Below are 14710 nucleotides of genomic sequence, written 5' to 3' on the forward strand. Positions count from 1 at the left end.
TATTATTTCCTGATAAGTTTAGATTGGGTTTATTAATTAAATTTATATTCCCTCTGCTATTTAATATTCTGATATTCTGAATCTATCCGAACTAGTTTATTCTATGAGTAGTAAGATTGGAAATCTATTTTGTATATCGTTAAATCGAATATGAATAATTTCGTACGTCCTGCTGTTTGTTTATTAGGTACTTGTACTTACCTACGTGTTTAAAATATTATATACGTTACTGCAATTTATATGAATAAACATCAATAGTATGAATAATAAGATTCTTTATTAGGTACAAAATTTGGTGTAGCAACAGTATATTACCAATATTTAATATATTAAAAGAATAATATTGACAAACATAGGTACAATCAAAACAAAATTGGTGATACAAAGAAGACTTTATAAGATAGTTTCTAAAATATCAGTCAACAATATACAAAAATAATCTAATTATAATATTTTAAAGCGTAGCTTTCCTAATCTAAAATTGTTCCATGCTTTACATTACATAACTCGTGTCTTATGTACAAATTGCGTCAGGATTAAACATAATTATACATTTATATAACATGGTAACTCTACGCTATCACTAGGAAGTTTGAAATTATATTACACTCAGAAACATTATAAAAATCACCCTGAGAGCCGTACTATATACAATTTAAGATCAAACAACATGTCTGAATCTTCAACAACATTCGAAAAATATATTATTAATAATAACAGGTAAGGTACATGGTTTAAAAAACAGTAAAAGATTTATAAAAGTATTCAAAAAGGGAATAAAAACGTTAAAAACAATTCCAAATTTAACTCTGAAATTAAGAAAATTAAGTAAGTCACACAATCATTAAAGACTTTTAAAAAACCTATGCTTTCTGATGCGGGAAATTATTGAAACCATCTCAATCCTCTTTTATTTATCTAAAGGTTCGCGCTTTCCTCAATGATATTCTAATTATCACTGGCTATTGCCTGGCATCACTGGCGTTTGTGAAAAATGCTAGGTACTTCACTGAGGATCGCACATAGATGTCGCCTACGTCCGGATAGACCTAAGCGAACTCTGTCATACCATACACAAAAATTCAGCAGAAAGTAGAATGAGATGCTTATTAATTCCCGCAACAAAACAGTATAACCCGACGTCAAGAATCAGTCAATGTCGAGGCTTTTGAAGCTGCTAGTGAGGGACGCGAACATGCCTCTGCTGGGCTTCTTCACCCTCTTCTTCTCATCCGTCTTGAAGGTCTCGGTCTCTATCAGCCAATCCCTGTAGTTCTCCTCCATATTTTTCCTTTGTTCCGCGTGCAGTTGTTTCACTGGAGGCGCCGGGCCGCCGTAGTCTTCGGGCAGGACTTGGGGGTCGACTACGGAGGCGGGGCCTTCTGAGGAGAAGTTGAGGAGGTTGAGCAGGTTGGAGTGGATGAGCGGCTTCACCAGACACATCACCTGGTTGATGAAGGAGACGGTGTGGACCACGTGGATCTTCTTCAGGCGGCATGGGTGGGCGTTCTGTAATTAAATAGAGAAAAAAGGGGTTTAAAGACATTATTTTTAAATCAACGTTTTCATATATATTGCACTAATCACTAAACAACCGATAACAGTATTATTTTGAAGTCCCATATTGGGCGCCAAAACCATGTTGGGCGCCAAGACCTTGTTGGGTGCCAAGACCACGTTGGGCGCCAAATTGATGGTTGAAGTTTTTTTGCGTTTCAACTAGGAAACTCATCATTACACACTCACCTGGATATAGTTCATGAAGGCCCGGAGCGCCGGCAGCGTGACCCGGGTGAGATGGCCGAGACTGCATCCTTTCATGTCAAAGATGACGATGTAGCCGTCCGACAGGCGATCCTCAGACAACTTCACGTCATTAAACATGCAGAACACTCTGACGGCGTCGGCGAAGTTCAGTTTACTGTAGTCGAAGTCCGACAGCCGGTAGAGAAGCACGTGGAAACCCTCGGATGTCTTGTCAGGGAACGCCACCATGTTTCTGCAAGATATTGGAAAAGTTAAAGCATTGTTTTTGTTGGGCGGTTGATGCGTTGGGGAAAGTTTGTAATGGCGGATTCTGGCGAGTTTGGTTCTGTTTTGTTTTTTAATGGTTTGGGAATATAATGTTGTATTCTATTGTACATGTACAGCTACTTATGTTTAGTATCATAGCATACATTTAGTCACATAGAATAAATTATCAATTATAGTAATTTTAAGGTACCTTGTAATTTGTAAATTTTTAATAATCGTAGTAGCGCCATTGTTAAAAAGCCTTTAAATTGAAAACATGGACTGAAAAATTAACGTATTGTTTACATTTTCATTAGTCACTGAGCAAGTAGGTACGTCGACGAAACAAAGAGGGTTCAACACCTTGCAGTTGCATTCAATATAAAAAAACGATAATTTGTAATTTTAAATTCATCATGAAAATGCAATAATTTTGTAAGAATAGAAGGTCGTTCGTCAAAAGGTAATTATGTTTTAAAACATAATAAGTTAATATTTAATAACACCAAAAGTACTTAACTACCTGTATTTTTTTTAACAAATTTGTTACAAGTTCATTTAAATAGCGCTTCCTCCTGATAATCGTCCCCAAAATATCATAGCTTTATAGTGTATACTTGTATAGGTGGATTAGCCGTTATGTTACAAAAAAGCACTTCTGACAGATACATCTGTGCGTATTGGTAACATACACGAGCAGTTTTATCCGCCAGGTAAATCTGGCAGACAGATCTAGAAAGCTAGTTTAGCTACAATAGCAATTTTTTGGTACTAAAATAATGTTCAGACTCGGTTTGGTCGACACTTGACCAATTCAAGCCGACATTTAACAACTTATAAAATGTGATTTACCACGAAATTACGAAGTAGACCGTATTGTAAGTTTGGAGAAGGTTTACATATGACTTTGAAACACGAATTTCAACTGTTTATGTTAGTCTAAAACTTGAAATTTGTTATTCACAACGTCAAATTGTCAAAAAGCTCAAAAAAAGTGTCAAAAAGCTTTTTGAATTCGGGGGTTACCCCTTACCCCCTTATTCATAAAAAAGTTAGTGAAGACTTTAGCTACTAAACTGTTCTGTCACTCTCTGACAGAGAACAATTTGATCTTTGACAGAGAGTGACAAAACAGTTCATTAGCAAAAGCGTCCATGAACTTTTCTATGAATAAGGGGGTTAGTCTTTAGTAAAAAAAATAGACTCACGCGATGTCCAGAATAGCCTTATTCTTCGGCGACAGCGGGTCTCTATTGGAGAACAGATCGGGCGTGTTCGTCCGTAGAGTGAAATAGCACTCGATGGTGTCTTTCGTCTCTTTCACCTTGTAGTAGTTGGAGTGCAGGAAGAGGACGATGAACTCGTCCGAGATGTAGGGGAGGTGCGGCTGGCCCTTCATCCTGGAGAGAGAGAGAGAGGGTTTAGATTTTTTCAAAATGTAGATAGGTATCTAAATCGTACACACTTGCCAAGCACCACAGGCTGTACACAAGCTGTATTTTAGTTTATGTATACGACACTCACAGTTGTATAGTGATGCTGTGCAAGGGCTGTATAAGCGCTTTTAAAACCTCTATAAGTAAAAAGGGTCCATTATTATAATTATGTATACACTAATGCGTTATTGTAGCTGTATAGGTAAAAATTAAGTTGTACTAATAGTTGTGTAATAGGAAACCATAGGCGTATCATTATTCTCTTGTAAGTTTCTTAAAGACATATGAACATAATAATATAGAATAGTTCAGCGTTCTCTTTGAATATAATAAAATAATAATAATAAAAATCATTATTTTAATTATAACAGTTTCCTGATCGGACAGAATATATAATTTTACAAAGAAAATTATTACAAAACTTAAATTAAGTTTACAAAAAAAAATGTGCCTGAGTGCCCCTGAGTCCCGTAATAATAAAATAAGATTGAATTTCCTACGGATCAAGAAGTCAGTAAGTACCTAGTTTGATAGAAACACGTAGGTAGTTATTTAGCGGTAGTTTTGCATTCACTAGCATCAGAGATTCTTGACACGTATCTAGTGTAATAAGTACGGAGAGATTTTGCAACTAACTGTTCATCTCTAAAGATTATCTCAGGAACTTATTCTGGGTGAAAGCTGCATTTCTAAAGCTCAATGTTTGAGTTCAAGACAGGGGGTATAAAAATTCGAACGATAATCAATTTTATAGTAATATATAGTTTTAGTACTATACTCGTAAGTACAAGCGAGACTTAGAATGGACTTCAACTAACCTAAATAATTTAAACCACGTTTAGAAACTGGTTCTCTCCGCATCATTTGTAGTTTAAATATATTTTCAAATCAATGGCTCTGTAAAATCAATCTAGGTACGCATCTAGACCGCCTATTCGGTACAGAATAGTTCTCCTAGAGACCTGTAACTAGGTATAATCTCTGGTTGCGGTTCATTTAACTGCTGGTAAGACCTAGGCTTTGCTATGATGACTAGGTACACTAGCGACTACAGTAACTAGGGAAAGACATGTCTGTATCATGAAATTTATAAATAAACTATATCTATAAGCAGGAATATTCGATGAAAAATGTAGATATAGGTCTATAAAGTTACACATTTATACCAAAATTACAATTACGAATATTTAAAGATGTAGCTAATTTATTCGTATTTTATGATTGTTAACTTCGCTATCAATAAAAGTGAACGCTAACTCGTTTCATTGAGTATTGGTTAGATCCGCAATCCTGTCGACCAATATCCATATAGAGCCCGACAGCCAAAAATACTATGTTAATTATACAAATTAATAGGATTGTTTGATAGTTCGCGTATGTATATAAAATAACTTGGAATTTTTATATCAGAGGCACCTCTGGTAGATTTCTTATGTTCTTTTACCATTATCTTTTTATATAAGTACTCTTAGATAATTATATAGCTATCATATACCCTATGTATGTAAGTAAGTTTATATTTAGTCAACCATCAGCTTAGAACATCAACATAAGTCAAATCGCTTTAAGCGATAAGACCGCCATTTTTGTACATATGTTTTAGTATTTAAGTTATGTAAGTTTATTTTATGTATGTTTCTATCTATCCATAAGTATAGTTTCAGTATGTGATTGGCTGAATTAACTTTAAGTAGATCTTAAGTTCATGCTCAGGTAGATTCATGTGTGAAACTGAGCCTATACATAGGAATGAAGTTATAGAAACTTGATTGAATTGATAAATTTATTCCTTATATTCTACAAGCTAGACTCTTGTTTCTAGGTGAAGGTCTGTAAGAGCTTATATACTAAGAAAAGTACTTATATAGGTGTTGCGTCGTGCGTTAATGTTGACACTAGTTTTATAGTTTCTACACATTCGTATACAAAAGAGCTTGACTGAGCTAAATATTATTTTTAAATAATGTTTGGAAAACGGAAAATCTATGAATAAACAAAGGTTTTACCGGCAAACATTTTTTTATATAAATTTGCGCCGATAACTGTTAAAAAAAACAAAAACGTCAACGAAACGTACTTACAATATTTTTATTCGGAAGTACCTCATTATGTAAGTCCATCTCCTGTTTCTTTATTGATTATGAATGCCCATATTGGGGTGTGAGTACTTGCTTTGCGAATTTTTACTCTGTATGTCAAGTTCAACCACATTTTTACAAAATTACCACAGACTCATCTTTGTGGAGAAATTACTATCATTCATGGTCAGAAAAAACTGGCATGTTAAGACCTGGTTTCTCATGATTCTGTTAGTTACAGTCTCAATCGCGTCTCAATCAGTTTAACGATTAATACCCTTGTTAATTGGATGAGTCCCATGACGAAAATCTAAGAGACCATTCATAAATCAAGCATAGTGAATCATTCACTCACACTTCATTCAATATTCTTTCATATGTTTCATGTTCATTGAAATTGGTGTCTATGTCTCTATAATGTCAAACAACCTCAAACAACCAAACTTTATGGTTTTGAGGTTGCCATGGTTACTATTTCTATCGAGGTTGTTTTTTGACATCCGTTATTGAAAATAATATCATTACGCCATGCCCTTTGAAAATCAATACGTGTCAGTGCAAAAGAAAGGACTCAACAAATAACACATCAATTTCTAAGTAAGGTCTTATTTTAAAATATTTTGTTAGAAGATTTTTCACTTAATTCAATAGTTCTCATTAAGTCATTAGGTTTAACTTCTTATATCTACCTCTGTGGTTTAGTTGTAGATTTCCAGGTAGGGCCATCAATTTGTGTTTCTATATTGCGGTTCCAAGTTAGGTTAGGACATTAAATTAAAACTTTTATCTCGGTTTCACAGTATATAAAACCCAGACAGTATTTCGCTTCATTTTTTATGTCACATAACATCTAGTTAGAATTCTTGACAGATGTGTCAAAAGTCAACAACCCGTTGCCTGGTTACCGGTCTTAATCAAGTCTTAGCGGAACCCCACAGCAGCAATTAAGTTTATCACCCGATCAAGGGAGTTAACCCCTTGATTTAGCATGGTGGGACACTCACTAACCTTAACGGTCCACCATGTAACCAAACCGAGGTATTTTTAACCTAACCGAATGGTGTGAAATTAGGCCTAAAAGTCGGCAAATCTTGCTACTGAATCGTTACTTCAATAGTATACAAAATTTATAAGTATTGGCAAAATTTATAAACTTCCATATGGAATGTACCTACCAGATGGCTGAATAGGAAATCAAATTACAATAATAATAAAATATATAATAATAAAAATTATGCTCTATCTTTTTCTCTTTACCTATGCGTGATTATAATTACTGAATACATAATTTTTTATCTATTTTCACAGCATTATCAATTCAAACTTTAAGTGAATATCACGATGATAAAACTCCTATCGCAATATCTTAGTTTGATGGTTACATACATTCAAAGAGCGAACTTTGATGTACATTCATATATTAAATAAAATGCAATTATTATTTATAAACAACAACATTTTTGATACCTAATCAATGCGATATACATGATAATATATGAACGCGTAAGTAATGTAACACTTAGGTACCTACTGATAGTATAATAAGTAAATAAACACCTACACAACATAATTTTACACATTTCCTTGAAGTTTTGTAACGTGATGCCGGGATGTGTAACAACATACGAGGAGGTTACAGTTGCAGGTTACAGAAGTTGAATAGAATATCAGGTAAGTACATCCTCACTGTACGTACCTATGTCAGCTTTATGAGCCTCTAATATAGCCGGCGCTTCACGTTTTTAAAGATAACGATAAATACATCGAAATTGCATTTGGCCATAAATGAAATTGCATTGGTCTTTGTATCCGAAAATAATTTAAGTCTGTTTGTAAACCTGTGTTGTGTAATTGGCCTATTTTCTGTACAATAAATCAAGAAGAACATGCCAATTTTTATGTTTCCAAACTCTACTGATTTACTCGTAATTTTTCCTTTATTTAAAGGTTTTCTGGTAGAGATATCTTTAAGCAATAAGACCGTTTCTTTGTTCTGTTTCATTTTTAAGTTCCTGTTTTGCATTTTTGTTCTTCGTGCAAATAAAGTGTTTTGTATTGTTAATTGTTATCTTGTGGCCCGGTAGCGGATAGGCCACAATCTCCTCGCAAGGCAGGTGTGTTGGAGGTGCTCACCACTCCTTGATCTGCTGGATGTCGTCCTCGTGGCCTTCAGGCAGAGCCTTCAGGCCGCTCATGAACGGGTGCGAGTACTTGGTCGCCGCCATCTTGGATCCCGCTGGTGCCGGCTGGAACAAAAGGAAATAGTGGATGTTAGTGTTAATCGGCAAAATGCAAGGTCAAACATTTTTTTTTCAAAGAACGCTCTATGGGCTCTAGCTTAACATTCAGCCTATTGCGGCTCTACTATGTCGTACTTCATGCATACTGTCGCCTATCTACCTTAAAATTGTCATTTATGTGTCTTATTGAATAATATAATATATAATAAATAATAATATAATATAAACACTCACACCTTGTACTAATGTACTCACTTGCGGGATAGGCAGAGGTGCATTGCTGCACCCACTTTTCGCTAGTGTTATAATAGTCCCAATGTAATAAGGGGGGGTCTATTGCCATTTTACGCCATTTTACAAAAATATCTGTGTTTAAACAAATATCTGCCCCAGCCGGGAATCGAACCCGGACCTTCGGCTCAGTAGTCAGGGTCACTAACCACTACGCCATCCGGTCAATGCTACCCTAATGCTTTCCAATACTTTGCACGTCGCCTGTCGATCACCTGAAGCTATTCCCCTAAACTAAACAGACAAAATAACCTAACCAACGTTAAACACCCCCGAAATTCTACAAAAAGTCGCATACGTAGCTCGATTAAAATCGGTTTAGCCGTTAGACTTAGAGAGATACGCTACCACAGACAGATAAATACATACAGATACACTGACACGTTAAACTTATAAAACCCCTCTTTTTCGTCGGGGGTTAATAAATAATAATCTACAAAGTAAAATCTGATAATGATCTTCATAACCTTACGCATAATATTGTAATCGCTTCAGGATATTCATTCAATAATTTTGTGCTTCGATATTTTAGACAATTATAGTCAACTCACTGATGCTAGTCATTAGCTAAAGAAGTTGTCTGTAGTACCTATGTACTATAAATTATTATTATTTGAGCACGAATCTATGTTGCTCAACTCAAGAATCAAACCCTATTTCTTAAGTAACAGCTAACAAGCACCCACAGGCGACAGCCACACTATCGTCCACCTCATCCAACCACTACCAGATCAGTATCCAAGTTCATATTGTTCGTATGTGAGGCGTTCCATTTTTGACTGATCAACATGTATACGCGTGCATAGTGATCAGACTATATTAGCAACAAACGTATTTATTTGATATTCTTCTGAAACATATTTGATGATGCGTGTGGAGGCTGCAGGAAGAGGCCTGTTTTAGTCATGTTTATTCATCAGATCTCTGCATACTTGAATGCGATAATCTTTCATTTCCTTTTAGGTCTACTAGAAAATACACTCGTAATTATTAAGTGCTATGTCATTGGAACTTTTGCATTGCATAAATCTATAAAAGCATGTAATTCAGAACATAAAGTTTTGATCTTTCTTTTTTTGCGCGCGTTGACTTCTTTTGTATAGGAATTTTGAACAGCTACGTTCACGGGTCAACCGACTGTTGATGTCTTGTTTCAGACATCAGCCAGTCAGTTCAATCCAACGAAAAACTCATCCAGTGGATTATTACCTAAAATATTAACTAAATTGCGAGTTAAAACTTGATATTCTAGCCTCATTATTAGACACAAAAGAAAATCATCGCTGTTGCGCAATCCTCAACCAGTTGTTGCATTTTTGGTCCCAAATTCTAGATAATATATCGTGCGTTGTTACAGCATGGGGCAGCGGTGCGGAACCGCCAGTAGCGAGGGACTGTGTGTGAGTTGTGCAACCAGGGAGTCACGCAACGCTTTCTTTGAGCGGTGGCGGTACGGTGGCTGAGCGGTGGCGGTGGCGGTACGGTGACTGAGTGGTGCGCGGTGGCTGCGCGGTTAAAAAGCGATTATGGGGTGGAGGAGTTTCGTGGTGGCTGGGATCTAGGTCCCAGCTCTCAATATTCAATCATTACACATTCTACATAGAGTAAACACTTTGAAGATGCATACACGTTTTCATGTCTAAAATCTAAATTAAATTTCTTGGTGAGATTCTTACAATCTAATAATAATTATGGAATAGGAATTTTAACAAGAGATAAGCATATTATAGATAGGTATATCTTTTCACTAGATTCTATATTTCACCTTTAATCAAGATCTTTAAGCAAATCACGAAAATTTGTATATCTTTGGTGCCAAAGATAATCTTCACACTATTCTCCGGAAGACCAGAAGTAGAATGTACATAAGACATAATAGAAGTTCAGACCTTTATTTACTCAGTCACATAATAACTTCGCTTTCCATGCCAGAGTCAATACACACCTAGATAATCTAGGAATACGCCTGTAGACCAATTTGAGCTTAATACCTGAGGTTTAAAGATTAAAATGATTTAAAGATGAGCAGAAGTTTGTGCCTAATACGTGATCTCGGACGCGTGTCTTACGTATAGTTACGAGATATTAGGAAATTAACATAACTGGTAAGTAATAATTAAACTGGTCAAGATTCATTCAAAGTATTAATTTGTATGTGTCTTGAACGAAATAAATGCCAGAAAGTATAAAATTTATAAATTTCATACAAAAAGAAAGGAAGAAACTTTCTTAACATTTCATTATTTATTTCATCGATTATATGAGTAGGTCAATGCTACATTGTAGATTTAATGCCATTCAAATTAGTAAAACAATATAAACATACAAACAATTCCCTGAACTGTACAAAGCGCATATCTAAGCTAGTTTATAGGTCGTGAACTGTTTCACAATAAATGCTAATACATGCTCAATGTAGAGGTATAGTCATCAACACAATGCGTATTATTTGTCATTTTATAAACTTCAAAAAGAGATTTAATAACTTAAGTGATTCAGTCACAATTATAATTTTGTGGACAAGAATACAAGCATAGAATTACGATACTACTGTACTTGTTATTCTATGATACAAGGCTGTAAGTACATAAGTACTTGTATAATACCTACTTTTTACCCGACAACGACGAAGCGAAAAGGTCGGTTATGTTATTATACTTTTATACTCCTGGATAAAAATACATAAGAAGGTTTACATTACATTGCAAAGTTTCGTGCAATTTTTTCGGTGTTATTACTTGTTCAGGTTGACATTCGTTATCACATAAATTGTAACAATTTTACCTGTCGTAAACCGTTTGAATCCTGAAACCCGTTTCGAGTAACGTAAATGTACCTGTGTAAATTTTCAAATTCAGACAGTGTTACATATTAATAATGCACCAGATACGTTTTTGCTGACTGTAAGTACCTGCGATAAGTCCCGGCAGGGAATGCAACTGGTGGTCTCGTGACTGCTCGAGCTCCACCTGCATCCCTTCAGTGTAATTGCATGATAACTACAATGCACTACAATTAGTTTAGTCTATAGTCGCATTTTCATGGTATAGATAAACTCAGACCAGGCTCCATATCGTGAACTTGTTTTGAAAACGATTTTCGGATTCAAATTGTATTGAATTTGATACAAATTACTTCGTAAATGCTACCACGTTTTGACTTCGCGATAGAGCCCCTTACAAGAGACAAACACAAGCGCTCATCACAAGAATGTTTTCTCTGGTTGGGATTCGAGCTCCGAAAACAGACTCACTACCACCTGAGCAGCGTACGACGCCTTCCGGCTAGATGGGGTGACGACATGCGAAAGGTAATGATTGGATGCGGAAAGCTATACAGGGTGTTGCAAAAAGGGTATACTAAGCTGAAACCTACATGTGCAGCATGGTATATCTAAGCCCGAAACTGAAATCAGAATTTGAAAATTCTGGAAAAAAAAAATTAATTTTCCATATAAACTTTCACGTCGGTCACGTGACTTTTAGTATGGGAAAATATTTTTTTTTTCGCGAATTTCCAAATTCTGATTTCAGTTTCGGGCTTAGATATACCATGCTGCACATGTAGGTTTCGGCTTGGTATACCAATTTTGCAACACCCTGTAGATCGCATCGAAAAGCGTGTTTTGGAAACAATTAAATTTTTGGGCTAATGATGACATCACGAATGCCTGGAATATATGTATCAATATCTATAACGTCACCTCTACTGATCTAGTTCTTACAATGTAATTTGAGTAACCTGGTGTAGCATTTAACTTAAATTGTGTGTTATTGTGGCAATTATCTAGCCTAATTTAAGTAGTTTTAGGCCGGCCGCACGGTTAGCTAAGAGTCGGGAGTCAGCTGAGCGTGTTCGCAACGTAATGTGGGTTAGTTACGCGGAATAGGTGTATGCGTAACCTTATTATCGCTTTATTAGTTTGATTCGCTCTAGCCGCAGTAGAAAGGATTATGGTCAGCAAAAGATTATTAGTGGCAACCTATAGAGCAAACTTTTTCTTATTAAAACCCATTGGCTAGTGGCAGGTGATACGAAGAGTTCCCACTTAATCACAAGTCATACATAACTAAATATTTATTTCTATAGCCCCCCTTCAATTAATAAATGGTATAGATAACGACAGTTTTTAAAACTTTTATTTTAGCAAATACATAAGTAATTAAGTACTCATTTACTATTAACCAACACAATCCGCAAAGTTCACCAACAACAATAGTTACCTCAGGCCTCAGGCGAATCCCCTTCTATGAGTTTTTCAATAAGTATGTTAGCACGAGTCTTCCTGTGCGCTGACCCCGGTGACCTCAAACACGGCGCATTTCTCAGAATGCTCCCTACTTCATGTTTCCACACATTGCCCACTAGGGATGTACTTAGACTCACTATTTATTATCTACGGGTATATAATAATAATCTAATAGGCCAGTGTGGTAGACTAGGCCTGAAACCCATCCTTCATTGGAAGGTAACCCGTGCCCCAGCTTTGGGCACGTGATGGGTTGCGATGATGATAATAATAGCTTGACTAACTAACGACTGACGAAAATATGAGTTTTTTTTATGATTGAGCGATGCTATCCTTTTGTGCCATCGTTTATCCAAAACGGATTGGCTGATTTTAAATACCTGCATGCAATGCATGCATATGCTCACGACTGTAATCCCCGAACGTGGTAGTCAGAGGTGACTCGTAAGCGAGTCACCCGCTTTTCGCTGTACATTTGCACTCACGTGATAGGACGCGAGCCATACCGCCGTTTTTTTTTTTATCCAATTTTGTTATAATTACAAGTTATGACAACACAAAGGAATACCTATCTGTTGAACTTGCACTGGCCTACTTCCTCTTATCGTGTCGACGACAAACTGATTCACCAATTGGCCTACTTTTGTTCCTTCGACACATTTTATCGCAAGGAACATAATACTATCGACACTCCACCTTGGCCTACGTTAAAAATGGCTCATCTTCACAACAACCCTACAACTAATAACTCTGACATTTAGATTCACCACGATAAAGACAGGGCCATTATTAATATTATTATCTTTTACAATTATTTCACACTGTCAAGCGTGATTGTGACATCAATGGTAATCGCTATTATTATGTTCACTGTAAGAAACAACATTTTAAATGTGGCCCAGACCTACTAGCTACCTACTCGTACTATCTAGATATTAAAACAAAGAATGTCTTTACGTATGACACAAACTTGAACTGTTTTGTTTCTTCATTATCACCTAAATATCTGCCCTTGTGTAGGTATCTACCTATGTACAATTAATTACATGTGCTAGCAGTCAGACAATGCAGCAACAATGTCTACATCGGCAATAATTAAAGAAATTGAGGACACTGTCGGTTTCAGCGACTAATTTGCATGTCTTAATGATTCACAAGTGAATCCAATATCGATTCTTATCAGAAAATATAATACGCTACAAACTTAACTGAGTCAACTCTGCATTATACAGGGTGATTCTTTTGTAGGTGCATATCCGGAAGTATGTTACAGAGCTCTTCATTCTGAACAACTTTTTTTTGTTTCGATAATATCCCAAGGTCATTATAACAAATGTGGTTCAGAATGAAGAGCTCTGTAACATACTTCCGGATATGCACCTACGAAAGACTCACCCTGTATAATATTACAGAAAGGATATACAGGGTGGGATTTTATAAGTGACGTTCCTGTTTCCGGAAGCTTAAAGGATAATCAAAATCCTCTGTGTTATTTTTCAGAAATAATAGCCAGTCAGTTTATGAGATTTTTTTTCTTTAATTATTTAATTGTTTTTAGCATTTGCTAACCTCAATTTATTTATACTTAAGTAATGCGAATTTCAAAACACACGATCTTTCTATACTTAATACGTAATTATGCACTTAGGTATATTACTAAGTTTCTATTTTCAAATGACTAGGAAATGCTTATATCATTAGATTGAAATCTGCGAAATCAAATACAGCAGACAGCAGATATTATTATGATAAATATTGATGTGTATGAGTGTGTTACAGTTAGAGTTAGAGATATATAAGTATATTCTTGTACATACTCAGTTAAAAAAAAACTACACAAAGCAACACAACGGAATATTATAAAAAGCGACACCGCAAAAAGTTTTCTAATCGCATCGAAAGTAACAAAACTCTTCGACTCGCGCCTCCACACTTCACCAGTTGCACACTGCGACAAGTTTCTCAACCGCTTTTATGACAATTCTATTTTCAAATTCAAACATTAGAAAAAAAACTTACTCTTTTTAATTTCCTTTAGGGTTGCCGGACACAAATTCACGTGTTTTCAAATATGGAAGCGCGGGATGCGTATGTCGGTCACTGGCTGCGGCCAGTACGTGCGGGTCCGCTGGCACACAAACCGCGACTGGCCACTTGGCCAACCCAACCTTGTCCAACTTAGTGCCGGAATAAAAAAAATAAACTTTCTAAATACGAATCCGCGAATCAGGTGGGTCAGTCAGGTGGATGCCGCGCCGAAGACGATACCAGTCCAATACCAGTCAATGCTTCGATGAGTTTTGGCGGTAAAATGAAAAAGGTCAATGCTATGGCTGTTGCATACGCTACTACACAGCCACTCACGGCTACAAATATCATAATTAACATAAATGCTAATAGGTA

The 14710-nt window shown here is 36.0% G+C and overlaps 1 protein-coding gene across 2 annotated transcripts; it reads right to left on the reverse strand.

The window, feature by feature from the left end:
* Positions 1 to 373: 373 nt before the first annotated feature.
* Positions 374 to 14483, reverse strand: LOC105394205 (clavesin-1). Of its 2 annotated transcripts, none has more exons than XM_038118847.2 (5): positions 14327 to 14483; positions 7661 to 7773; positions 3222 to 3413; positions 1747 to 1999; positions 374 to 1509 (listed from the first exon to the last, which is right to left on the reverse strand). In XM_038118847.2, the coding sequence occupies exons 2-5, from the start codon at positions 7750 to 7752 to the stop codon at positions 1150 to 1152; spliced, it is 897 nt and encodes a 298-aa protein (XP_037974775.1). In that variant the 5' UTR covers positions 7753 to 7773; positions 14327 to 14483; the 3' UTR covers positions 374 to 1149. The 2 variants fall into 2 exon arrangements, with proteins under 2 accessions (XP_037974775.1, XP_037974779.1); XM_038118851.2 differs by lacking the exon at positions 14327 to 14483 and adding an exon at positions 10970 to 10988.
* Between the last annotated feature and the right edge of the window lie 227 nt (positions 14484 to 14710).

The sequence above is a fragment of the Plutella xylostella genome, chromosome 16, assembly GCF_932276165.1.
Source record: "Plutella xylostella chromosome 16, ilPluXylo3.1, whole genome shotgun sequence".
Taxonomy (NCBI): domain Eukaryota; kingdom Metazoa; phylum Arthropoda; class Insecta; order Lepidoptera; family Plutellidae; genus Plutella; species Plutella xylostella.

What these genes read in the sequence shown, in the direction of transcription:
- LOC105394205 (XM_038118847.2), bottom strand. Translation starts at nt 7,752, where the DNA reads ATGGCGGCGACCAAGTACTCGCACCCGTTCATGAGCGGCCTGAAGGCT. An exon ending in ATCCAGCAGATCAAGGAGTG is followed by an intron (nt 3,414 to 7,660) that starts GTGAGCACCTCC and finishes CTCTCTCTCCAG; the next exon opens with GATGAAGGGCCAGCCGCACC. An exon ending in AAGGCTATTCTGGACATCGC is followed by an intron (nt 2,000 to 3,221) that starts GTGAGTCTATTT and finishes AATATCTTGCAG; the next exon opens with AAACATGGTGGCGTTCCCTG.